This window comes from Falco rusticolus, chromosome 8, assembly GCF_015220075.1.
Source record: "Falco rusticolus isolate bFalRus1 chromosome 8, bFalRus1.pri, whole genome shotgun sequence".
In the NCBI taxonomy this organism is placed as follows: domain Eukaryota; kingdom Metazoa; phylum Chordata; class Aves; order Falconiformes; family Falconidae; genus Falco; species Falco rusticolus.
In genome coordinates, this window is record NC_051194.1 from 56,308,151 (window position 1) to 56,335,742 (window position 27,592).

The 27,592-nt window shown below is 43.9% G+C and overlaps 1 protein-coding gene across 1 annotated transcript in view; it reads right to left on the reverse strand.

Annotated features, from left to right (window-relative positions):
- Positions 1–1,496: 1,496 nt before the first annotated feature.
- Positions 1,497–27,592, reverse strand: part of ABCA12 (ATP binding cassette subfamily A member 12) — an 88,490-nt gene continuing 62,394 nt past the window's right edge. The window contains exons 35-54 of the mRNA XM_037397616.1: positions 26,956–27,208; positions 25,692–25,778; positions 24,392–24,485; positions 22,765–22,892; positions 21,766–21,853; positions 20,240–20,345; positions 16,727–16,781; positions 16,069–16,246; positions 14,062–14,177; positions 13,294–13,453; positions 11,653–11,921; positions 10,808–11,018; positions 8,313–8,422; positions 7,549–7,693; positions 7,251–7,385; positions 5,747–5,850; positions 5,383–5,475; positions 4,821–4,926; positions 3,953–4,090; positions 1,497–2,723 (exon numbers count right to left, since the gene is read on the reverse strand). Coding sequence (XP_037253513.1) covers positions 2,604–2,723; positions 3,953–4,090; positions 4,821–4,926; positions 5,383–5,475; positions 5,747–5,850; positions 7,251–7,385; positions 7,549–7,693; positions 8,313–8,422; positions 10,808–11,018; positions 11,653–11,921; positions 13,294–13,453; positions 14,062–14,177; positions 16,069–16,246; positions 16,727–16,781; positions 20,240–20,345; positions 21,766–21,853; positions 22,765–22,892; positions 24,392–24,485; positions 25,692–25,778; positions 26,956–27,208 — 2,696 coding nt within the window. The 3' untranslated portion in view covers positions 1,497–2,603. The remainder of the gene's footprint in view (positions 2,724–3,952; positions 4,091–4,820; positions 4,927–5,382; positions 5,476–5,746; positions 5,851–7,250; positions 7,386–7,548; positions 7,694–8,312; positions 8,423–10,807; positions 11,019–11,652; positions 11,922–13,293; positions 13,454–14,061; positions 14,178–16,068; positions 16,247–16,726; positions 16,782–20,239; positions 20,346–21,765; positions 21,854–22,764; positions 22,893–24,391; positions 24,486–25,691; positions 25,779–26,955; positions 27,209–27,592) is intronic.

A 27,592-nucleotide genomic window follows, 5' to 3' on the forward strand; every position in this document is an offset into this window, starting at 1 on the left:
AAACAGTTGTAACTGCTGCTCCACAGGTTTCAATTAAATTCCCTTAAGTATGTAAACTTTGGCTTGTTTGAACTGATACCTACAGACTTGATTCAATAGCAGATGTTTTATTTTTACCTGCAAGTGGAAACGGGGAGTGTATATCATGGCCATGACACATTTCACATGAAGCAGATGTTTCTATTAATGCCAGAATCGGGTGGAAATTCAAAGGATGCTTTTTGCCTTTTTTTCAAAACTCTTATTTTACTCAATTAAACTGCAACTTGCTGAAGTATTCCAATGAATCACTTCCTTTTTTTTTTTTTTATTGTTTTCTTTGATTAGTAGGCTCTAAAGGGACAGAAGAATAGCTTTATATCAGCCTCCCTCAATTAAATGTAAAGTACATCTGGACAGAGTTGGAAGATCCATCTTTCACTGGCAGTTGCAAAGCCATCGACATAATAAAATAATACTCTGATTGGTATTACAAGGCTGCATTTAAATCATTGGCATTCATGCTCTGAGTCCTTTGCAGGGAGCACAAGCCCTCCATTAGAGAAAAGCTTAATTTTATACTGTGATCTGTATAAGATATGCAATGAAAATGAGAAAAAAAAGAGTTTTTGCAGAGCTGGAGACACAATAATAGAAGCTACAATGAATGTCTGGGCAGCTTTTTCAGTTACTTATAAACTGCAGGTGTCAAATGCATTCTGGAAAGAAGCTGAATTCCAGTTTTAATTACAGTCAGCAGGTTGAGGCATAATTCAAGGGTTGATAATACCTTCAATCCGCAACAAAACTCTTCCTGCTATCAGTGAGAAGTTTATATCATGATCAAGGAGAAAACGTGACCTTCTTGCAGTAGCTAAACTCTGAACTTCAGTATCCCACTGTAAAATCCCAAACACCCTTGATATTTAAAGTACCTATTCCTTGTGTGATTGTCTCAGCAAGCCTTAGCATCAAATGGGAACTGAACTAGTAGAGCTGCTCTGATGATCAAGGTGAGAAAGATGTCATTGCAGCTTTCATCTAGTTTCCTTTGGCTCAAATTAGCTTTAGGGGAAGAAAAAAAAAAAAAACCCCAACCAAACAAAAAAGAAAAACAAAACAAAACAAAACAAAAACCCCACCAAACCCTCTGGCTGGAATTGAGTATGTGAACCCAAACCTGAGTGCCATATTGGCCTTCCCAGGTCTTACATGGTAAGTACGACCTGGCTTTATCGGCAATCGCTTTCACCAGCAACTATGTTTATTGAGCTCGAAGGAGTTTAAGTTTATTATGTGCTTGAATAGCACCACGTACAGCAATGCCCTGACCCAAAACTGCCAGGGTCTTTGAGATTTTGTGCCAATACATATAAAAAGGGTAATATTAAACCATTCTACATATTAATGATTCTGGGGAGCGGGGGGGGGGGAAGCAGGACATGGTGCTGGTGCTGAGCTCTGCTACTGGGAGGCTGCTGCTCAAAGGTAGACAGAGGTCTCATTTAAAGCCAGTGGGCAGAATCTTTGAAGCAGAAGCTAATTATGCCTTATTATGTGGGAAAACACAGCTCTAGAGTTACAGGGGCAGCCACCACTCGGGTGTTGAGGAGGAAGGTCACTGACAAGGAAGTGGAGAAGCAGAGCCGCCTGGGACATAGAGGTTTTCTGAGCAAGGGAGATGCTTGTTGATGTTACTCTGCTTAGGGAAACACTGTCTTATGAAGCAAACTTCATCATATTAGAGGATTCAGCAAATATACCTGCCTCATACCATTCATCTTCTGTAACAGAGAAGCCCTGAACACCAGCCAAAAGGAGAAAGGGGCTGGAAGAATGATCTTCCATTGGGTACCAAGAGCCAGGAACTGGCTAGGATTGGAGGACTTAATCAATGAGTTACACAGAGTTGGAATAAACTACAGGACCAAACCAAAACCACTGGAAGTGCTGACTTTTAAAATAATTATATTTGTACTGACATAACCCACACATACAGTTAAGCTTTGTGTCATTACCAAAGACGGCCCACACCAACAGCATATGCAACTCTCGGTACATAACACCTACATCCTCACAACACCCCTGTGAGGTAGGGCGAGGCCACGAACCCCACACCACCAGTGGGGAACCTGTCAAAACTGAACAACTTTCTCATGGCCACCCAGAAAGTCTGTTCCTAAGAAAGGAGTGGAGCGTGGGCTTTCAGAGAGGGCAGCTGTGGGGCTGCTTTTTTGTCAAACACCCTGCACTGCCGACAGCTCCTCTGCTCCATCACGGCCATTTCTGCTGTAAGCAAATGGCCATGAGCAGCAGGTGATGTCAACTAAGTCCTCACAGGCATTACAGTGATCATAAAACAAGAACTAAGGGTGGGAGGGGAAAGAACCTGTGGAAAGACCAATCTGATTTGTAACCAAATGCCAGTCTTAAATGCCTACCATGTTCCTAGTAACAAAATAAGTGATATTAAAAAAAAAAAAAAAAAAAAAAGTACTTGAAGAAAGTGGTACTTTGGTACTTTTCTTCCCCCTCATCCCAGAATCTTAGAAGGGACTGGAAGAAACCAGAGGGGTCATCAGTTCTTTTCCCCCAACTTCTATGATCCCCTGTGGCTGGTCCCTTCAATAGATGGAGCTTATGGTGCTATCTTGGCTACTTGTGTCAGAGCTGTCCAGTGTCACATCAGGACCTGCATCCGCGCCATCAGGATCTGCTTGATCTTTAGCAAAGTTGATGAAAACCTGGAAGTTTAAAGGAAAACAGTCAATATGTGACAGCATAATTAATTTATAATATGAATGAATGAATGTAAAAAAGGAACGGCTGTTCATTTGACTGTGAGCCTGGAGAGAGTGCTCCGGAATGGATTCACACTGGATTTAAGAACTGCAAATGTTGGGCTTTTATGGGCTAATATAAATAAATGGGTGCACACTCCTGTACTGCTGAATCGACACCTGGGATGCAGTGGCAGACATTCCTGTTCAAAACCTAATTGTCCTGCAGCTCATGTTTCAAAAGTACTACTGAAGTAATACTCATGTGGTGGCTCATTTTGATCACAGTGCAATAGAGCTATATTATTACTTTATAAACCCATCTGTCTACATATAATTGACATCCGTGCACGCACAACTGCATATTATATAGACAGGTGCATATATAATCACGTGTAACAGTCTTCATTTGAACAGTATCTAATGAATACATAAAATATTCTTACTAGAACACTACCTGCAATCACATTTGTGTATACACAAATCCAAGTTGTCCTCCCACAAAACATGACTGCAGTTTGTCTGCCTGTTTCTCTCAAAACTGCTGCCCCTTGCTAAAACAGTACTGAGGACCTGCTCCCCCAGATCTCTGTTTAACAATTCGTAGGATGACAAGGCTGCAGCTTTTCTCCTCTCTCTGGGACAGACCTAATATATCAGACACTGATGCTCAATGGGATGATTTCTTCTGGACAGTCCTTGCAGCATCCTTTCAGATGATGTGTTTCCTGCAAGATTTTGATGCCAGTGGGAACATTCTTCCAAGGGAAAATGAAAGGAAGTTAACCCTGAATCTAAATTTGGAGTAATGCTAAATGAACGTACAATCCAAAAACAGGACAAGAAAGGTTGAAATCAAGAATATTTTCAGGGCTGGTGGAAAGCCTAGCACCGGACTTGGGAGTGATTCATAATCCTGCCCTTCATCCACACCCACAAGGCTGCTGAAATCAGCAGTGACAGAGAGAAGAACAGATCCGTTATGCTACACGCAGCTTTCTGTATGCGTTTTCCTAGCGCCAGCACAAGTATCTGGAGGCAATAGTACTGATAAAGTATCCTCACGAGGAATATAGATGGAAATCCCTTTCAAAATGTGGTCTATTGTGTGCAGCAGTCCATTATGTGTAACCATCAGTCTGCTCCCCTGTTAACAGTTTTAAATGGATGGCCACACATCTTTAATTCCTTACCTCCTCTAACGTTGTTTGACTCACTGAGAAGTGCCTGATATTGAAGGCTGCTTTGCTGGCTTCCAGGAGATCAAATATATTTGCTACCCCTCCTGCAGAGACTGGAACGTGATACTCCACCATGTTGAAATGCCGATCCTGTGGGAACAGGAACGATGGGGTAAAGTTCAGAGGTTGCTGCCTATGAAGAGCCAACAGGTTTGACTGGTGGCTGCCTGGCTGAGAATAAAAGCAAAGAGGAGCGAACCATGGGAAAATGAAAGGGCAGTGGGTGTGTTCTCTCCTTGCGGCTCCCAGATGTGAAGAATATTAGTGTCCATATTGACCGGTATTTCCCCATTGGGATTTTTTGTGGGTTTTGTGACTGGGACATGATAACTAAGCTCCAGAGCTGGAAGCTTGAGGGTAGCCGTAGCATTTTCCAGCTCCAAGTTTGCCATTTTGATTAATGCAGAGATTGGGTTATGGACAATGGATGGGATTTGTGACTCAGCTACTCTGGTTTTACAGTTACACAGCTACTGGAAGCACCCCACCATCTCATTACCCACTGAATATTAAGGGGGGGTCCATCCAGTCCAGCCTTCAGCGGGACCATTCCCAGGGGCAGAGGGTCACCTAACAGCTGCCTTATAGGATGACTGCAGCTGTTTGGCTGGAGTTATTCAAGCCACCAAGGAACTGGAGTGCTCCAGCCCTTGGGCAATAGTGCTGATAGCACTGACCAATGTGAGTGTATGAATCCCTACACTCTGAGAGCACAGATCTATGTGCACGGTATGTTACAAGGTGTCTTATCTTGGAAGATTGTCTTGGTTAATTTGAAGAGACTGACAGGGTCTCTCCTGAAAGCATTTGTCTTGCTTACCTTCAGGCATGTATTTGGAAAGTGTGACTTCATGAACTCTGTCAGCATCTCAGTGCAAACGGTGTTGCTATTTAAGTGCATCTTCACGGTGAATCCTCTTCCAAACCTAGGGGGAAAAGAAAATCACAATTAACACAGTAGAAAAGAGAAACAGATAAAGAAAATCCTTTGAGAGTGCTGCACAGCCTCTTTGGGGAAATCTAATCCAGGCAGAGTGCAGCTTGAATGGGGTCAGGGTTGTTAACCTGGAGTGAAACTTAATAAGAAGCCAAGCTATTGTGATAACTAATAAAACCGAAGCTCAAGCCTAACATGCTTTTCACATTTTCGGCAGTGAACAGATTAGTTTGGGGAACACATTTCTGGGAAAAAAAGGCTGTGAGAGAGTAGAAAGTGCTGCAGTTAACACAGAATTTCAGCGGTGTAGTAAGAAACATAAACCAGAAAATGACGTTATTTTGATGCCCTGTTAACAAAGGCCTCACGTTCTGAGCTCTTGAAGCTGCAGGTTAGTATCTTCATATGCCTCTCAGTAAAAGTGAAATAGGTACATTTTACTGACCTGCTCTTGATATGCTGCAAAGAGCCAATGCACTGAAAACTCCCGTTCACCATAATAGCCAGCCTGGTACAGAGCGCTTCACATTCTTCCATGCTGAAAAGCCAACGAAGAAACTCTTAATACGTCATTGAGAAGGTATAAAATATTAGTTATTTTAATAATCAGAGAACATTACTGATCTTCCCTAATGTGTTGCAGGTCTCTGTGAGCACCCACATTCAGCCACAACAGACCCCCAAACCTGTCATAGCAAATTCTGCAAGGAATCCTAAAATTCTGCAAGGACCAGCAATGAGTGTGAAGGACGGGCCTCTCCATACCTCCTGCAGACCCTGAAATGGGAGGCGGACCCAAACAGCCCTACCTGTGGGATGTGAGTATCACCGAGCATTTGTTCTGCACTTCTTCACTGATGATCTTCCAAAGGTGGCGTTTAGCATTTGGATCCATTCCAGAGCTTGGTTCATCCTGTTGGGAAAGACAGGACTGAATGTAAATTTGCCCTCAAAATCTGATCTTCCTGACACTCGTGCTCTTATTAGGTTCATCATTAGTGATACGTTTGCTAGTAAGCACCCGCAGGAGAGCTTACACTGGTACAGACCCAGGAGAAGAATTTTCTTCAATTGCGTTATAGATTTGACTGAGACATCCTATGAGACATTTCTTCAAGAAGCAGCAAGTCAGCTTGACTAAGACCTCCATCTCACTGCCCTTTAGAACGGCACAGCTCCTCTGCTGACTCGTGGAAACTCTCAACCTCTGCTGGACTCCAGAGCAACTGACCAGCTGCAATAGCACCATCTAAGATCAACCCTACTGTGCATTTTATACCATGGTGTTTTAAATATCCATAAACACCACAGGCATAATCTCACACAAGAAGCTGTTAACTAGCACTTGGATGCCACGTGCACCTGCGTTCTGTCTCCTGATATGCTGACAGAGCACGTGTTGCATTTCCCCATTTAGAGAGACAGTAACCCAGAGATGAACGATGGCATGCTATCTCCTATCTTATACATTGCTGATAAAATTGTTAGCCAATTTCTGATTGAGAAATTGTTATTGTTGGGGACAACGCCTTATATAAGGAGGAAATACAACAGCTTGGATTCAGGCAGCAGTCAGTACCGAGGAAATTTCCTCACTTTCTATTTTTACTGAGGTTTTTTATCTTGCAAAAGCAGCTAGAGCACTTGTGTATGTGGTCAGAAGTAAAGGCAGCAGTGCTAGGCTCAATACAAGTTGGGACAAGGGAGATTTATGTTCACTAGGTACAAAATGTAGTATTGGGAAACATGCTCACAGAGCATTGCACACATTGAAAACACAGCAAGTGGAAAAACTGCACAAAAAGACGTATTGTAAGGATGGCATACCTCATGGAAGAACTGGAAGGTTCAAAGTGAAAGACAAAAGGGGAAGCCAAACCTAGAAAAATAGTTCTATGTTCCGATCCTGAGGGAAGTTGCTTCTTTGGTTGTCTACAGATTTGGAGCCTCAGATGCCCCTTTTCTTGAAACACTGTGCAGTTCAGTTGATACAAAAAAAAAACAAACCCAAAAAACCAAGAAAGAGTTGGGAACAAGGAGAGTTTAATTGGCAAATATAGGATCTATTTTTGACCTCTGAAAGATGCTAACAGAGAAACCAGCGGACTCACCACTCTCTTATGCCCTCAAAGAAAATCTGGGTGCTTTCTGGAATCTAAACTTTCCTCTGATACATATGTTGTCAGGCTAAGTATGGGCATTTGGGCAGCGTCCTGTAAGCTGTGCCTGAGAGGGTTTTGCTAGACTGTCAAGGTACCCCTGCCAGCCCGAAGATCTGCTCATTTTAGCCCAAACAAAGCCCCCGTTTCTCACCAGCAGCAGAATTGATGGATTCCCAATGAGAGCCAAAGCAGTTGACAATTTTCTGTTGGTGCCATAACTGCACATAGAGGTGACCCTGTCTTTGTAGGCCATCAGATTCAGCCGGTGGAGAAGCTGGAGTACAACCTATGGAAGTAAGAGTACTGCTTTCCCAACAATATCCAGGCATAAATTACCGTGTGCATGTCTATTATTGAAAGACTAATGCTATCAATGTAAAGGCATTTACATAACTGAATAATAATTAATAACTGAAAAATGCTTTAAGTCACACCCCAGTGTTACTCACTCCTTTGATATCTCTCTCTGGGATGCCATGGAGCCTAGCATAGTAATACATGTGCTCTTCCACTGTCAGCAAGTCATCCAAGGCATCTTCTTGTGGACAGTAGCCAAAAAGCGACCAGTGTGCCTCACTAATGTCATTCAAGGACCTGTATAAGGAAGTTGGCAAGTCATTTTAAACACACTGAATTGCCAATGCACCCTGGAATCAGACAGGAGAGAGAAAACTGCTTTTCCCTACTTCCTATCCCCTTCCCCAACCCTTGAAGGAAAACGCTACAAATTTGCAGACCTTCAGCTTTTAGGCCCTCAGTTCTGCAAAGGAAGACTTGGATTTGCAACATCTGTTAGCCATGACGTCTAGTACATAGCTCTTCAATTACCACCAACGCTTCAGGTGGCACAGTTGCCACCAGGCCTACTCCTGTTCAGGAGCACTTTGAGATGAGTCCTGCTGGTCTCCAGACACTAGCTCAGAAGTGGGATCACACTCAGCTGAGGATCTGAGTCTGATCCGATTTGTAGTGGAATGAAGTGGAAAAAACACCACTGAGAACAGCAGAGGTACAACAGCAAAATGCAGTCCCCTAGGGAAGCAACCATACCATCTTCAAAGGATGATATTTCCTGCCTTATTTATTTTTGCTGTTTTGAATGTTTTGCTTTGTTTCAGAGTTTTGCATTTCTTTTCCTTTGCCGTCCAGCCTTAAAAACTGCTCCCAGGCTGATCTGCTCACACGCCTTCCCCAGAAATTACGTCCTCCATACCCGGAATGATCCTGGACCCGCAACCTTCCGCTGGATGCTCCGATATCACCTGTCAGCATCTTAAAGATGGTCGTCTTTCCAGCTCCGTTCACACCAAGCAAGCCAAAGCACTGGGTTGCGAGAAAGAAAAGTAGAAATGTAACTATGCTGTATTTATATTGCAGAAATACTACTCTGAGATGAGTGCTCAGTGCATCTTGTCTCTTCTTTTCTCTGGACCCTTCAGCAAGATGAATTGCGAGAGGCAGAGGTACTCTGAGCATACGAACATTATAATGGAGGTTGTTTATGGTGCAATATACTGCAGCTTATATTAGGACCATTTGTTTAATACGGTGAAGAATCAGGGATGTGTCTCTAATAGAGTCATTCCTTTTACTGCAAGGTGCATTTTTGCAGCGGGCTCATCTGACAGGGCAAATCCTGATCATCTAATTTGTGCAAAGCCTACCATTGACAGGAACAGAGCTATTCATAGGAATGAGGTGAGTGAGGTTTGTGCTGTCATTGGTAAAACCTTAATGCAACACAAGATTTTTGTCAAATAATCTTACTAATGCACTACATTAATAAGATTAAGAACTGGCTCCCTGTAGTGCAGTTCAGTATCTCATGCTAAAAATCTATGGTTTATTGCTAAGGTTGGAGATGTGCAGTTGTGTATTGCATAAGCAATCACCATTGTGCTGATAATTACTATTATTTCAATAGTTAGTACAGACCAGCTGATCTGAAAATCCTCATGTGCTGGGCCCACTGCAGGCGCACAGCATCAAACCAAGGCTTTTCCTCACCTTGAGATGCAGGGATGGTATTTGTGCAGTCTGCAGTGCAGGGCCACAGCCTGTGCTAACAGATGGGAAATGGCACCCTAAATAAGGTTCAACACGGCTCGGTGCTGGGTCCTGCCCTTGGGTACCAGCGCTACAGGCTTGGGGCAGAGCAGCTGGGAAGCTGCCTGGAGGAAAAGGACCTGGGGGTGCTGGTTGATGGCCAGCTGAACATGGGCCAGCCATGTGCCCAGGTGGCCAAGAAGGCCAACAGCATCCTGGCTTGTATCAGAAACAGTGTGGCCAGCAGGACCAGGGAAATGACTGTCCCCCTGTACTCAGCACCGGTGAGGCCGCACCTCGAACACTGTGTCCAATTTTGGGCCCCCTTCACTTCAAGAGGGACATTGAGGTGCTGAAGTGTGTCTAGAGACGGGCAACGGCGCTGGGGAAGGGTCTGGAGTACAAGTCGTATGAGGAGTAGGTGAGGGGACTGGGGTTGTTTAGCCTGGAGTAAAGGAAGCTCAGGGGGGACCTCCTTGCTCTCTACAACCACCTGACAAGGGCCGTGGGCAGGTGGGGGTTGGCCTCTTCTCCCAGGTAACAAGTGACAGGACAAGAAGAAACGGTCTCAAGTTGTGCCAAGGGAGGTTTAGATCAGATATTAGGAAACATTTCTTCACTGAAAGGGTGATGAAGCACTGGAACAAGCTTCCCAGTATCACCATCCCTGGTGGTATTTATAAGGTGTGTAGATGTGGTGCTTAGCGACATAGGTGATGGACTTGGCAGTGCTGGGTTAATGGTTGGACTTAATGATCTTAAAGGTCTTTTCCAACCTAAATGACTCTATGATTCTAAACCCCACCAGCATCAGGGTGACTTTTGCCAGAAGTTAGAAACCTCAATGCCAGTTGTGGCTTGGAAAAAATCCTCTGCCAGAACAATCAGTGCCATAGTCTCCACATAAGGCTACTGTCCTCCTGCCCAGGAGTCAGTGGAGTCCAGGCAATTTAAAAAAAAAACAGACACCAAGGATTAATTCCAAGCTTCCCACAAGTCAGGTGCCCAGCCTGAGGTAGAATCTGGTCTCCACTTTCCTTTGGATCTCAGAGGTGCTCTGTGTGCTCTTGTCTTTTCTCATGAGTCAGTGTTTTTGCAGCTAACTGCACTGACATGAACAAAGAATGTTTTTTTTTCCTTAGAGTTAGTTTTAAGTCATGGTTCATGAAAATGTCTGTTCAGCTGAAGTGATTTATCTTTCCCTGATAGGAAAATACAAGCAGGTAAGTCTGACTTACTGTCTCCCATGCAGTTTAGGTGAATAATTACAACTGGACAGATTCTGCTTTCTTCATTTACCACATGGTAACCCACAGTGACCCATGCCACCCCGCCAGGCTGCGCTGTCCCAGGAGCTGTACAAACACAGCATGCAGGCATTTTGCTCTGAATGCAGCTCCATCACTGTCCCATCCACTTTTCCTCCTTCTAGGGCTTTCAAACTACCACTTGGTGTCCCAAATCCACCAGGAGCCTTTGGTCACTACCATAACCCCAAGAATCAATAAATAAGGCAAAGGAAGGAAGGAAGAGGTCAGAGCAGAACAAACTGTTACAGTTGCAGCAGCAAGGACTGGGAGAAAAGTTGACCGTGGGGCTGGTTCTGTTCCAGTTTCCCTGCCCAGGGTGGAAGGTGCCCACAAGCCTTTTCCCCATGCTAACCTCTCCAGCAGGAATCCCGAGGCTGATGTTTTTCACAGCCACGATGTGTTTGTGAGGAAGGTGGTAGATCTTTGTGAGATTCTGGAGCTGCACCACATCGAAGTCAGCTTTGCCAGACTCCACTCGGTTCCTCTCTGCCTGGACATCCTCGTCCTCTTCAGCAGCAGGTGACAGAAGTGATACTTTGCCATGCACTCTGTCAAACAGGAACCTACAGGGAGGGCAGAGAGGGGACCTTACCCTCTGCCAAGCAGACAGCAGAGGACTTGCGTGCTTGGAATAGATGCTAAGGAGCCTTCCTGTGAGATCCCAGGGCATGCAAAAAATACTCACCTGTACAGACAGTTTCTATTCTCTCCGAAATAAAAAAAACAGCATTCTCTTTCTACCTGTTTTTTTTTCTCTTTTCCGTCAAATAATCTGAGCTGGAGCCAGGCCTGCCCTGTGCAGACACTCATAATGCAGGTGACAGCACTGTTCTCGCTCCTCCATGTGTGCACCCAAGCCAGAGGAGACGGGGAGATTCAGAGGAGGTTGGCAGTGGACTGACTGCTCTTACCAACCAGCTAAACATCAGCCCACCAAACCCAGAGCCCTGAAATGAGGGCCGTAGTCTCAGCCAGCAAGGACTACCAAGAGACTTCAGTACCTGCACCACTATTAGTTAATACTCTAATTACTGGTGGGTATCAGGACTGTGGCCAGGGAAGACTTACTCCCTGTTTGTGAAGTGTCTTGGAAATTTATGGGCTTCATAATTGACAATGACGGTGTGAGGGCCCAGAATTAAACCACGGAGCACTGGGTTGATCTGTTTGCATTGTGAGACTCCAGATGTTACTTACTCTAGTATGTTGTTCCAGAGTCTCTGAATCATCCTGTCATGAACCGTAAGACGAATGGCAAAAAATAAGGTGCCCTGGATAAACATGGCAAACAGCTTAGATGTGGTCTTGTCCAACTCAAAGGTTTTGTCAGGGTAGTCCACTCCATAGGCTTTTAAGAAGCCCAGCAGTGCCTGATCCTGTGACAGTTCAATCAAGCCATAGCCAAAGCAAAATTGTGGAAACAGAAGGAACGCGTGCCTTAAGTTTTCAGCAAGATCACGCAAGCCCTGGAAAAAAAAACAACAAAACAACAACAAAAAAACTAAAAACCAAACAAAAATCAGCACAGTCAGTCACTGTTTTTGTTCATGGACTAAATTCATAGGTTTTACTGTGGGACTGAAGTGTAACAATTACATTGGGATTTGCTTGGGTCTCAGAGCAGAGATAAATTGAGAGCAAAGAGCTCTGGAGACAGCTCATTTCACAGGCACAAGGTCAGAGAAGTCAACAGGCATCTCTGAGGTTGTGAACACCCATAGTAAACAGCAGCCAGTTAGCAGCATAGTCACTGCTACTCCCACCGCCTCACCCTGTGCATGCAGCAGCCCGAAACCCACCTGTGGGCCAGAGCTGAATCCTGCCGCTGAGCTGCACTACGCCTCCCAAAACCACACAGGTGCTGTACTACCTACCCACTGTGGAGCACAGCCTGCTCCCCTGAAGCCCTGTCCTATCTGCTTTCCTTGGACAAACGTTTCCATAAACCACAAGATCTGGCTTTGATAGATATAGAAGGGCTTTTCCAGCGAATTCACAGCAAAACACCCAGTGCGCAGTCTCACACTTAGGAGCCTCTTCATCGTAGAGATTTGGTACGATTCTAGCGTAAGAAAGGATCAGCTCACACAGAAAAGTGGAGAGGCAGTAAATTAGCATGGAAAGAAACTGACTCACTGCCACTGGGGCACAGAGGGATAAAAGATGATCATAATTGCACATTGCTAAAATCCAGAGGGGGGTTACTAAACAAGCACTGTCCAGCTATTTTTTTACAAACTAATCGTCCTTCACAAAAAAAGAAAACTAAATATAAGGTGTTATGCCAGTGATTCCCAGGGATATCTCAGTTTAAAAGATGGCTTTACTTCAGGGAATCATCACTGTCTCTGAGCCATTTTTCATCCTTGCAGGGAGAAGATGATTGCATTACAGAGCTAGATGACAGACAGATGGTGCTGGGCTTAGTGCAGCACATGTCAGACTCGGGGCCAAGATGTCTAGTTGTCACTCTCCACAGTTCATGCTGCAAGACTTAGCAATGGTTCAAAGTCCTCACCAACTTTTTATCAAACATCTACACCCACCTCCTGCCCTTCCCTGCATGGGCAGTTTTCTACCTCTCTTTTTGTCTTCTCCCCTCTGTCGCCATCATTTGCTTCTTTTCTGGATGTGCAGATTTACAGACAAGCAGGACTCATATTGGACTCACGTCCTGTCTATAGGGAACCCCATGAAGTCCTACGACTAGTGTCCTCTGCTTGGTCTACCTCAAATGTCTCGAAACCAGCCATCTACTACGGACCTGATCAAAGCACCAAACTCAACCAGAAGCCTCCTGTTGTTTCACCAAGGGCTCAGTATTACTAGGGTTCCTACCTGGTCCGTGGCCTTTTCCTGGGAGAGCAGAAATACAACCGAGTGAGTAATAATGGTGTTGATGCCAAAGAACAAGTTGACGCAGACATAAACGATGAAGGCCATTCCCGTTTCTTTGAAAAACCCAGCCAGCAGGTACATCCATGAAAATGTTGCATATCTATAAATTGCCAACCGTGCAGAGAAAACTACAGTAACTCAAAGAGCGATTGAAAACAAACAACTAAAGGCATCAGACAACATAACAGTTCTGTTTTGGCATGTGACCAGATTTCCGTATTACAGGAGCTTCAAGAAGGAAAAATAGCTTTGTATCTGTTAGAATCTGGAGACAAAGTTTATGATGCATACTTTGAACATGGAGCCCTGACTGAAAGCAGAGGGCCTGGAGGATTCAAAGCTAGGGAGACAGTTTTGCTAAGTTTTCCTGAATTGTGCTGCTGGTTTGGGGGTTTTTTCTCTCTGATTCTGAAATGCTTCTATATCTTGAACTTTGCAATAGTTCAGTAAACATCTGCTTACAGCTTGAGCTGTCACTGTGACCTTGAATATTTCATACCCTCACATAGTTTGCTTTGAACAAGGCAGGCATGACAACAGTAGTTTATCTCACTGCTCCTGGAAGGAGCAACTAGTCACCATTTGTAAAGTGCACATTGAAGAAAAAAGCCCACATATTCCTCCCTTGGATTTCAAATTGCAGCAGCCTGCAATATACAGTTCCTCCCTCTGTGCAATGATATTTAAATAACTAAGCTCCACACTTACCCAAACAGTAACAGCAAAAGAAATACTGCCAGTAAGTTACTGTTGTTGCAGAAAGCTGGTATCTGGAAGGATGAAATAACTCCTATTGAGAGTCCAATAGGAACCATAAAAAATACCTGCGAAATGATATTAAAAAGATGTTATTAGGAAGATAATTCTTAAACATTTTCCTAGAAACATGCAGAAGCAACAATGCCAGGTCTGAATCTGGTCCCACAAGTGCAGCTTGGGTTTTCTAAGGGAAACCAGATATAGGTGGGTGTCTCAAGTCCTCCTGAGACCTTTGGGAGTCTTGCAAATGAATTCCCACAGAGCCATTTGGAATAGGCTAGGCTTCAACAGTCAGGGCTGTGGGCAGAGAGTGCCTTAAAAAAAGTTGTGAATGAAAAATATCACTTTGGTTTTCCAGTTAGCCTTGCAGTCAGACCACTTCATTGTGCCCTGTAAATCTAGTTTTTATAATGTTGAGTCAAAGCAGGGACCTACCAAATGTCTGCCTTGACAGGTTCCTCTCTTCCCTGACTTTGGGATTTAACAGAATTTACTGGCAGAGATTCACTGAGAAATATCAAGTTGCCGAGAGCGCTGGATTAGTTTCAGCCCACTGAGTACTGATGGTGGCAAGGACTCTGGGGAATTTTCCACGGGCTGATTTACAAATATGCAGCGCTGGAGCGAGGGCCCGGATCAGGGAAGCAGACACAGGCCTGCCCCATCCTCACCCTGCACTGCGACTCGGGGCTGCTCTGCCAAGTCAGACTGCAGCCATGCCGCCTGCAGACCCCATTCAAGCCCCTCCTGCAAGGCAGGAGGTACTTTTACTGTTGCCTAATCACACCAGCCCCTATACACAGGCAGTTTAGACTACTTAGTGGTGAGAACTGTATTGTCTGTACTGCTTTGTTAGTGATCGGTGTTACCAAAACACCTAGAAGCTTAGGCTGTGCTTTGCAGAAAAAGTCGAGGCTCACATTCCCCAAGGGATTTCAGCCCTTAGCCCTCTGCTGCGTCGAAGGGGGCTGGCCACCCAAATGCCCTTGAAGGCTTCACGTTTTCAGGAACTGATGATATCACTTGGATTTTAGGCGCTAGCAGAACTGCATCAATAGATATTGTCGGATATGTAGAGCTGATCACCATTACAGCATAGCTGGCAATGCCAAAGCTCACGAGCAGAGATAGTCTGCACTTGTAGGTCTCGTGTGTGAGGGTTTGACATCATGCACCGAAGGTAATTCATAAGACACAAAGCACTTCAGTCTACAGACACTTTGCATATTTATCCTCTTAGACCCGCCATGCTTTCCAGCAGTGCCATTAACCCTCTTTACCATGAGGAAACTTAACTTCAAGAATAACAAGGGCACGCCTATGCCGTGTAATGCAGCGCAGTGCTGGAGAGCTCAACTATCCATACAGCACAGTGCAGCACTGTAGAAAGGAACTTGCTCAGGTCCTGGAAGGCATATAGCTGCACTAGTAGCTTTCCTTGGCTTAAAAATCTTTGTAATATATAATCTTAAAGAGAGCATTCAACCCAGCAATGGATTTTTGCCCAACAGGGGAATGTCTGCTGTGAGATGTCTGCTAATGTCACAGCCTGTACTCCCATGGTTTCCAAAACGGCTGTAGCCTCATGCCCCAAAGCCTTACCCCAGATGTGTAAAGCCTGCATGACGACTAATCTAGCCCTGCAAGCTAACAGAAAAGCAGCTTGCTGCTTGCATGTTAAAATGGAAATCAAGCTCTGGCCTGTTCTGTGTTGCTCTCATATAAATGTGCTGAGTGTTTTGCATACACTCAAGAGAGAAGGAATGCCTTTGCTTAGCAAACTCCAGTGTTGCAGTTCACATTTAATAGTCTTCAATGCCTTGGAGAACAATTACTACATAACGCTCTTGGCAGTAATAATATTAAGAAGTCTAGGCAACCAACTTTAAATAAAGAACTTTTTTCCCTTGCTGTGTAATGCTACTCTTGGTGCATTTAGGAATGTGAATTATTTACCAGATCATAAACGAAGTTAGTCACCCAATAGCTTGTCATCCCAATGCCTGAAATATGCTGCAGTTGTTTGGCTTTGGTTTGATGTTCTTTTACCATGTAGAGCACAAAGCTTGCCGTTGTGATAGAGTAGCCAACCAAAACAGACATTGAAACTATTATGTCGAGTAAGCTGTTGAGCCTGGGGAGAAAGTGGAGAAATATGTACACGGTGAGTCGAAGCAGCAGATTTCCCTCATTGAGGAGGTATTGCTTAGAGCTCAGAAACAAAGAGGCCCTGACTCAGTGCCAGCATCTTTTGCTGACGTTAATTATGCCTAGGAAAAAGGACTTACAGCACTGTACCATAGCATTGACTGGAAAGGCCAAAATGAAAAATATGTGATGATTATTACTGTGCCAAAGCACAAAAACATGTGATGCCATAACTGTGACCTCCAGATCTATATGGGAGCCTGCAAAGAAATCCTAACAGGAATCGGCAGCTCTGATGGCAAGTAGGATGCCACTCATGGGTAGAGGGAATGAAGACAAGGGAGAGAGCAGTTTCATCACTTAGAGAAAGATATTCAGTAATTTAGGCTGGTTTGTGCTTTCCAAGAGGCTGATTTACTGCCTTTGAAACTAAACAACTCAGCCATCAGCAAATGAATCTTCTTACATTACTTGTTCTTGGCTCTGTCCTCCAGGATATGGGTGAGCTGATAAGAAAATACCTAAAAAGACAAAAAGAAAATAAATTGAAAATAGGGCTAACTTAAAGCTTCCTTCACCAGTTCCTGATACTGACAGTAAAACAGAAAACTCTGAGTAGCTGTTTTTTCCTGTGTCATCTTGGTGTGATCTTGGGCAGAATTTCGAACATGCTCATTTTTCCTATGACTTCTCTTTGATGCACAGAAGATCTGAAATTCAAACCCTAGGCCTTGTTTCTGCATCTGTCTGGCTGATAGTATAACTCACTTCAGTGAGAGTACCCCCACACCAAAAATTAGGCACATGCTTGTGGGTGTGGGTATTTTAGGTTAGATTCCTCAATACTGAAACATTCAAAACTGATGAATATGTTTCGCTTTAAAGCTGCTGTTTGATAATCACACTTAATTTCATTTGTTCTTTTATCATCAGAAACAAATCATTCCCTATTGCCTTTCTCCACAACTATTATCTTCGCGTGATACGCGTCTTTCTCAATATGGGTGTCTGTTGAAGTGCTGGCATAAACCCAAGAAAACTACACTTTCATTCCCAGTTTGGCAATGAGTTAATTCTCAACTATTCTGTTTTATGCAGCTAGGAAAAAAAAAAAATGTCCAAAGGAACTAGCAAAAATCTAGTTACTACCTTAGTTAACCCTGTGCAATGTTTTCAAAAACCCATTTTAAGGGGTCTTTTTGACCTGGCACAAACTACAAGAGAGAAGGCCTCTGCTCATGCGCAGGTACTTTCAGAAGATCTGGTTTAAGTACTCCTTTACCAAGGAGAACGCTTAGCCCAGAGCAGACTAGTATTGTTAATCACAGTGCATTTGTTATGTTTGGAGGCAATTTGTGCCTATAAAAACAGAAGGAGGAACTTGGGGGGCTCTGGTGGGCCAGTTCCAGCCTCCAGTGAAGGTCTCTGCCTTGGTCCCACCAAGACCACAGCCCAGTTTCTAAGACTCTAGCACCTGAGAAAGGGTTTAAGCTAAGACATTTATGTGCCTAAAAACGAGGCTCTCAATCCCTATTTAGGCACCTAAGTAAATGCCCTAGTTCTCAGGGAGTGCTGGAGGACCTCTAGCCGCTATTAAATCCAGAGAGATTTGCTAGAACATGCCACCTCTGAAATTTAAGCTCCTTACAGCCAGGTGCCTGACTTTCAGCAGTTATACAAGGAAGAACTATTCTGGGCCATTTTCCCTAAGAACAAGCACTCCGACTTGGGGACGAGAAAGGAGGAGACTGTGGGTTTAGCTGACCAAATGCCATACTGTGCAAATAAATTTGAAAGGGAAGATTTCATGGGAAATACATTTCATAGGGGAAAAAGCCCTCAGTCTTGTCATCATTGAGAGAAACGGAATTAAAATCTTGGGCTGCTGATAAAGCCACACAAACAGCCAGGAAATGTTTCCCTTCTCTATGAGACAGAGAGAGAAAGAAAGATACTGTCTGTCTAATCTGTTAATACTTCACTATAAAGCCATTCTCCTTTACTGAAGCTTAGGCTAGAAGTCAAAATTTCCATTTCAATGCTTTCTCTTTTTTGTTGGTTGGGATTGAGAGAAGAGAAAGCACAATATACATAAGTCAAAAGCTATTATGACTTGCTTAGTGACAGGGTAAAAAGCTTTTTATGTATTTTTTAAAAATATACGCAGCCTAAGTCAAACCTCTAAAACGGGACTGGCACCTCTTTCAAACTGTTGAAATGACAACACATTTTTATCTGGCCATTTCAATGGTTCTTAAACTGTCATTTATTTGTCACAACAACAAATAGATTTAGCTGCCAGGAACATACCACGCAGAACGCCTGCTCAATTGTATTTCAAACTGGATTTACTCTACCCTGGGGGAGCTATCCCCATCCATTCATTTTATTTCCCCCATTCTATGGCTTGGATCATTAGCGGGAAGCAGAGAATTATCTATCTGGTCATTCACAACTAAGCATTTCTTTCCAAAACCACATAAGCAGCAGGACAGATGGAATAAAAACTGCTATTTTTTCCCACTGAAAATTGTTACTTAGCTAGTATAAAACTTTCCCTGTGAAAACTTTCTGACTGTTCACATGAGCTTCCAGCCTTTGCTCTTGCTGCAGCATGTGTTGGGAATACAGAGACAGGGCAAGAAGCTTCACTGCTCAATAATTCAGCTGCTCTGGGATGTTCCTGCTGCTGGAAGCTCCTGGCTCAGGTCTCCTTTCTCCGCACCTGGGCAGGGGCTGCAGCTTTGTGATACGCTTTTGCAGCACACACTGAAGAGCTTGAACCTCCTGACCTGGAGGGCATGCTGCAAATCTCAAAGGCACAAGGCACCGGGTATTTTAGGACAGCGGCAGGGACACGGCACTCGTTTTGCTTGTTGTGAGGGGAGTTTCAGCGCATCGTTATCAAGAGGTGGGAAGACAGACATGCTGCTTTGACTCATAATCAGCGTTCTGCTGTTTCTTTAATTCATGGCATGACACTCAAAGCTTCACACCAGATGCCTTTTCCATTATAGTTTAATTCAGACACATCGGCGAGGAATAGTCTTATGAGCAAAGAGACACTGTCACCTGGAACAGCAGGTCTCTGAGGTGAGGGGGGCTAGGCATGACCAGAACATGGCTGGAAGGGCACCATTTGTCAAAGAAAATCAATCGGTAGGGCATTTCTGCACACAATTGCTACTCTTGTCAGATCCCATAAATCTTTGTATAAGATTTCTCAAAATGACATCAACATAAATCTTTCTCTTCTCCCTGCACCCCCTCCATCTCTAGAGACAGGCACACAGGCACAGACATGTTTGTGCCCGTGCTGCACCCTTAATGTAGGCTAAACCTTAAATGGTAAGATAGGGTGCCCTGGGTTTATCAGCAGGAATTTGGGTTGCTGTGTTGCATTACCAAGGAGAAGCTACGAGAACCGATAACCCCAAACAGGCTACTAACACTCCTTGGAATCTGTGTATGTCATCTGTCAGAGGAAAAATATAGCTGAAAATTATGTTTCTCACTTAATCTCACTCTCATTTTCATCCTAACACAAACATACACATACCCACACATCCTGAATTCCTCTCAGCAGAAGGGTGACATATTAAAATTTGCTAATCTAAACCACCCCCAGAGATGACCTAGAGTAGCCTTTCTATGCATAACTAATGGACACCTATCAAGAGACAGCAATTGCAGTACCATGACGAGAGGCAATAAATCAAATAGCAACCATTGGCATTTTTTGGATGAGGCAAGTGGGGCTGGGGTCCTCTCTATCCAGTTCCCCAAGTCTTTGACTAAGACAAATGAAATATGTGATTTAGTCATGTTTTTCAATTCAGCAATTTAAAGGAATGGCATAATTGGGAATAAAGAAATGGCCTCATTGAAGTCAAGGTAAGCATTGTCATTGATTTCAACAGACCGAGGATATTTTCCCCCAAAGGGGAGAAATCATCTGCTCATGTAGAAGGACACTTACCGTATCTGGAAGTCTCATTTTTTGGCAAGTTAGCTCGAAGAATGAAGTTGTTCAAGCTGTTGAGATAGGCTGGAAGGCTGTGATAACCTTCGGGATTATACCACACCTGCACACAATTGAGAAATTGAAACAGTTTGGGAGAGAAACTGTTGCTGATAACATTTTGGTTTGTTTTGCTTGCTCAAATGAATCTTTCTATGGATGTTATCTAAAGTCATAAGCTCTACAAGTTAAAGTCCAATGATTAAACCACATCAAGTACTGAATGAGTATAAAAGCACATTTCACCTTCAGCACAATCAGTCCCATCAGAGTAATCTGCCCTCCAGGAGAGAAGGAAGAAGCACTAGCTGGATATGTGACATAACGTGTACAAAAACTTGGTTTCTTCTCTGTAATAAGTTGCTCAGATCTGATGAACACCAGCAGTGGGGACTTCCCAAAGATGGCCAAGCAGTCATGTGTCTAATGCCCCTTGAAAGCCAGGGGGAGGGAAAGTTTATTTTTTGCTTTAGGGCAAAAAATAGACAGTCTTTACCTTCTCATTCAGCAACAGCCCTTGCCTCCCCAGGATAACTTTTCTTACCTATACCGTGATAAACCCTGAGGACCGAGGGGAAAAATCAGATCACAGAACATGCACTTTGGGAGGATTTGTCATCCCCTACTTCAGGCTCAACCCACAGCACACAAGTTGGAGGTGTAAATTATCTACCAAAGGACAGAGAGCTTAGGCTATTAAGCTTAGAGGCTTAAACACAGCCCACAGCATCCACTTTTGCATATCCCCAAGTCCTGCACGCTCAGTGGTTTCATTCTTGCCCTAGCAGAGCAAGGACTGGAGTCAGCTCTACTTCCAACACTACCAAGGTTTCCAGGTATTAAATCTGACCATGTGATAAGCAAATAGCTGTAGCTTACAGATCTGAGATGAAGCTGTAAGATTGGAGGGGTGAAAACATCAGCAAACTCATTACATGAGCTCTGAGTGTTAGTGAAACAAACCCTGTGATTCCTTTCTATGGGAGTCACCTCTGAGAACAGCACTGCTCTTACAGGAACACTCTCCTGGTAGCTAGGATTTGCAATGAGATCACAGAATCTTGTCAATTCTCTTGCATTTCCCTGCTACCTTAGATTTCAGCCTTGGTGCTTTTAATGCTGATGCGTTACAACATTTTCATTGAGCAGAAACAGAGAAATGTGTATATCAGAATGCACCAGCCATTCCTAGTTAAGGTAAGCACATTCTCTCATGAGATAAAGGTGCTATTAATTGATCTTTTCACCTCTGTATAATAAAATTATGACAGCAGAGAAATTGTCCTCTGCTAGCAAAGGAAGCCAGACCAATAAAGAAGAATGGGGAGAGAGAAGGAAATGAACTGCAAGTCACCTCTCCCACGCCAAAATGCAGATTTCAGAGGGTTTTGCTCTATTTTCTGAAATACCTCTGAACTCAACGTCACTTCTCCTGGGCCCACACTGGAATCCCACACTAGGATGAGCAGATGGAGGTTAGTTACCTTAGTCAATGTTCTGTTGGGGGGCACTGGCTTGATATCGAACTGGAGATCTGTTGTCAAAGGGAGCCCAAAACTCCAGCCACCGTACCTGAGTGAAAATCAGAGGAAATGCATTGCTACTCTCATTCAAAAGCTTTAATACCTTCCATTGGAGCATGTTAGTATGCCACTGTCACCCCAGTTAATTCTAGTTTGACTTAAAAGAATTTATCCCAGTATGGAGTGTGTGGCCAAGCCAACACTGCAGCAGGACCCCTTATCTGGGGGGAAAAAGGGAAACAGAAACTTGGCAGCACTATCACAAAAGTGTGCTGAAAGCCTCCATCTGAGAAACACTTTGGAGCTGTGTGGACTCCTACCATGCTTACCTTCCACACAGGAATGAGATGACTGCGTCCTACCCAGAAGACAGGCAGCTCAGTTTAAATCAATGGCAGGTGAACATATTCCTTGACAACCTTAATGGCAGGCTATTTTTGCCCCAAGACATAGTGTGCGGCTGTGTTGCAGGGTCCAGACACACTAATAGCTCTAACAGCCCCATGGTGCAAGAAAACGTTCAGCCTCTTATTTCACCGGGACGGATGCACTTGTTTAAGTGAAGCACACACTGAGACTTTTCAGAGAATCAAACTTCGAGGTAAGTCTCTCCCCAGGGTTTACTTCCTGACAAGCTGTGTCAGATTTTCCTCCTTTTAAGCATTTCTGAGTCAGACAAAGGCTTGTCTGCAGATCCAGCCATCAACATATTAGGTGATTGACACAGTATCCCTAGGCTATCTCTGCTATGATCAAGAAGAGCACTTGCACAAACCTTTATTTTTAACTCCATGATTGCAGGAAATTTTACCTCCTTTCACCAGATTCAGAGAGAGCATCGGCAGAGAGGGCCTTCTAAACCCCAAATGCACTATCACCTCTTCAAGCACAGTGGATATGATATGTATAAGAGGCTGCTCCCAATGCAGTTCAGAGAAGGACTGAAGATCTATGCTGTACCGTTTTTGCAGGAAATCTTTGGTAGTTGCCAGAATGTAGGTCTCCACATCGTGCCCTGTCAGGTTATAAACTGTCCGAGTGGAGAAGGTCCTTCTGTGAGGAGGAGTGTAGTTCGTCTGTGGACATGTCTGGAGAAAAATGAACAAAAATGTTTGTATTTTAACTAAAAACTAAAAACTAGCATATCAGGACAACATTAAGAGCAACATTCTGGTCCTGGGACTGACGGCTGCAGAAGCTGATGATTCGCAAATCAAGTTGCAAAGACACACACCATACATCCCTGCTTGCTGTCCTGAACATATTTAGTGAGGTGCTTAAAAACAATATTTGCTTAAATCTACGCTTGAGTTCTACTGACATCAGCGAGACCTTGAAATATCTTCATGCTATGTAGGAAGATTTTTGCTGCATTAAGGCTGATCCTACTTAGCAGAGCATCAGAGTGACTGCACAGACAACTGCAGAGGGCAAAACAACTCTCAGAGCACAAAACTCTGTGGTGGCCTCAAACTCTCATCTTGCATTTCACAGCAACTGCACTCCGCGTCTTTGCTTTACTGTCAGACATTGGCAATATTTTCCCAAGCTTCAGAGAAACCTTAGATTAGTCCTGAATATATAATTTAACATGCTGAGGGTCAAAGTCACATCGACTGTTTCTGAAGTGTCCTACCAGATAGCATGCTGGCTGCTTCTTTCAGCTCATCCATAACAAAAATGCTGGCCTCCCCCATTGTGTAACTTTGCATCAGAATACACAAAATAGCCTGCTTCGTGCTAAGGTACACCTGCCTGTGCCTGCAGCTTTGAACATTATCCAGACTTACTGGAGAAATGCTGCCAATACTTTTAATGATGTGAAATTAAGTGTATGTCCAGAAAACCGCAGAAAATAGCTGCATTTTAAGGAGTGATTAGGAACATTCAACTAAGTACATGCTTTATCTTACAAATGGCATCATGCTGCGCCATGAGTCTGATTTCCTACTGGAAAAAAACTGAAGACAGGTGAACAGCACCAGAGGGAGGAGAGCTCAGCTTCAAACTGGACTGTAAAATTGTAACATCCTTGGGGCAGAATCTGCCTTTTCCCCATGCGCATGTAAAGGCAGTGCCCATATCTGGTTCTGTATGTACCACCGTAATGCAAATAACTAATATTATTAATCATCACTATTTATAATAAAGAACAGAGTAAAAGCAGATGGGTCTAGATTTTGCATAAAGTTAAATTCTGAAGAGCAAACAGCAATAATAGCTGTGCTTTCATATAATGACAGTGCTTCTGTAAGACGAAATTTTCCTCTTGAATACGTGTTCACCTCTGCTAAATGGGACAATCATACAACATTCAAAACCAGCATTAAACCTTATCCCACCACGGGGAGCAAGGCAGATCTATTAGCATGTGAATCTTTTGAGGATGCTGTTTCCTCTCCTGTCCCCAAACTGGTGCAGACAGTGGTTAACCAGTGTAGACGATTAGTAAGGCCAAAAAGAGACAGGAGGAATTTGAACACTGAGCTCCCCTTAGCGTCACGCCTGTGCACAAAACCCCTCCCAACCTACAAGGCCCCCCAGCTATCCCCCCAATCCCCATCACCCTGGGGTTTATTCAGATTACCTGGATGCCATCTGTGCAGTTGCAGGCAGAATACTTAGTTCTCTGGTTTCCACTGATAATCCACTGGCCAAGCATGTCCTCCTTTAAACACTGCCTGAAAATGAACACATTTTCCTCTGAGGTCTCTATGCTCAGGTGTGCACACGATACTAATTGCTGTCATGTTTAATGACAGCAGGGATGGCAGTGAGTAGCTTCTGCAGAAGAGCAGACTTTCTTGTCAGCTCCGGGTGCTTCAGGGAATACCCATCCTCCCACCGTCTTCAGTGCCTCTCGGCAGAGTCCTCACTACCGCTCTTCGTGCCTGGATTCGTTCTGCTGATTAGAAAGAATCCAGACACCACTTCATTCCCACAGTAGACAGTGCAAGGAGTTATAGCACCAAGGCCAAAATCATCTTGCAGTGCAGAAATAAGGGCTATTGTCGTTGCAATAACTGGGGAGTCCTGTGATGGGCCGTCTTGGCTAGGCAGTCACCGTAAATACTCAGTATAAATATTTGCCTGCAGATACGTGGCATGCATGAGCATGCAAGTCTGCCCAGGATCTTACTACCAATTCTTTGGAAATTTATCTGCAGGGCTCGAAACAAACCAGCACTCATGGCACGGCTTTTAGATACGTGTAACAAAAGCTACATTGACAGCTTCCTGGGTGGGCTCAGTGTTAAAATTGGGATTATTGGGGAGGCAAGGACTCCTTCCCAGACACGAGAATAGCATGCTCTTGTCCTGGCATCCTGCCACCACCAAAGCTGTTTCCTTACTACTCATAGTAATATAGGAGTCCACTTGCGGTGGTGAATACTTCTTGAGGCAAGCAAAGAACACCAGTGTCAAGTCCTGGCACAGTGTGGAAGTCCCATCCCATCCTTAAAGCACAGTATAGTTTCCTGTCTTCAAGGATATCTACAGTTCTGTGCTGGCAGATGCAAGCCTTCACTCCAAGCTGCACGGGAGCCACGTAGGCTCTCAGCAGGGCTGGGATCTGCTTCACACCAATCATGACTACACAGCTCCCTGCTCAGAACCGACTTGCACCCTGCCAGCTCAAGTCTGTGAGCAGCAAAAACTTGTGTCTGCCTGCAAAAGGACAGTTAGACATCGACTAAGGAGCTGAAAGAGTCTGCAAGTCAATCTGAAGAGAGGCAGGAGATTTTTTTTTTCTCTGCATGTGGCACCAATGCATGAAAATTCTGCAGATGATCAAAGATGGTTATTAAGGTCTAATGGCTAATAGCGTTATGTCAATTCTCTCGCAGGATCAGAATTTAAATGGAAGAAAGCCAAGAACTACTTACGAATTGCTTTCATTCATGCATGTGTTATCTGTTCCAGGGAAAGCAAGCATTGAAGCAACTAAAGCATCTGTGGTTTCATTAAAATTCCTAAGATTTAACAAAGAAAAAAGAAAACAGGAAAATGTTCAAGGTACTTCCACTACCACTGGGCAGAGGAAAGCTGTGTCTGAATGAAACAGGATTTAAGATGTTAAATGAATTATTATTTGTTGTGCTAGCCCTGCAAATCACCTAAGTACATGCAGTACGTGAGGACAGTCACACAGGTTTAAAAGGACTGTTCATCACTTACAGCTGCACAGCCACTCCAGCGATTTGCTGCCTCTAGATCTAAACAACATACTGATGAACTTTTGGACAATCAAGATTCTCTTGCCATGGAAAAAGCATCTACTGCAATTTTCAGGCACTACTTCCAGTCTCATCTCAATCAGCTCTCTCGTCTGTGATGTCCATTTGGTTTTGGTCATTCAGGAAGATGCTTCTCACTTCTGACCCAGCCCTCTAGCAATGATCCATCAGTAGAAGCAAAGAACATTGGGAACAGAGGACTCAGACATGCAGTTCTGGCTCATACCCCCATCTAGCAGGACTGAAGTGGAAAGCATGAGCAGTCCTGGGAAAGAACATCTAAGAGCAGATATACTTGCTTTAGAGCTAAATTCTATACGTCTGATTTAAAACTGCGAACCACTGGAGAAAGACAGCAGTTCACATCATGAAATCAGAATGATACAAGAATATAATCATTTTGGTAATGAAAGAATTCAGTGATGACATCTTAATTACACTAAAAAAGCACATGTCCTTCAAATTGACTGTGTGCCTTGGACTAGTGGGGCCTGAGCATGAAAGTATGTCCTGCGCCGACAGAGAAGAGGGCCGGAGGACTCCAATGGGAAATGCAAAGAATATCCCCAACGTATTTCACAGTTAATTCCAGCTGAGAGGTTGTTTTTCTAAAGCTTTCTGATTGCTGGTCTGAGCCGGGTCATCTCCCCCAGAGATCCCTTAGAAACAGGATTTCTACATGTTATCTGCATAACGTAATTACACAGATAATGTAGCTACGTGTTATCTGCGTAACATAACTACACAGATAACGTAGCTACATGCTATCTTTGTAACATAACTACACAAATAACGTAACTACATGTTATCCCTGTAACACTTATCCACTGCATGTGCTTAGAAAGAATCCTGGTGGTAAAACTGGCTCTTTACAAACAAAATGGATTTAAGAACCACAAAGAACACCACTCACCCAAAGAAGTCTGCCTGGTCGGATGTGCCGTACAGAGAGGGGGAAAGAATCAGTTCAGGATATTCAGTTTCCTTAGTTCTCAGTGTCCCAAGTCCCATCGCAGCCATCACAAAGAGGACTGGGAGGATGACCTGAGCAATGAAGCCTCTGACATCGCGCCGGGTATGGTGGAATCTTTTAATGAACAACGCTGATGTCCTCTTAAGCAGCAACGGCAAACCATGCAGGCTTTTTGATCTAATCAGGAGCTGATCTGGGGACAAAAGAAGAATGCATTTTGTCATAGATCAGTATTTGTGAAATGCAGGGAATTGGTAGTTATAGAACTCTGGGAGTATATTTAGCTTCCTGCACTCCACTACAGATGGTAAATCAAAACTACCAAGTTGGAACTTTTGCAAGACTCAGGCTTGGGACAGGACTCAGACTTCGGTTCCTGAGTCATAAGCTCATGTAACACCAGTGTTTTTGCTTAATTTCAAATGCGTACATGCAGTGAATTCATTTTGAGATCTTGCAAGAGGAATACGGGCTTCCAGATGCATCAAGTGATCTACATCCTACCTACCCAGCTGCAACTTACAGGGGAAACGTATTAATCTTTTATGTTTGCAAACGGAAAATTTTCATAATTTAG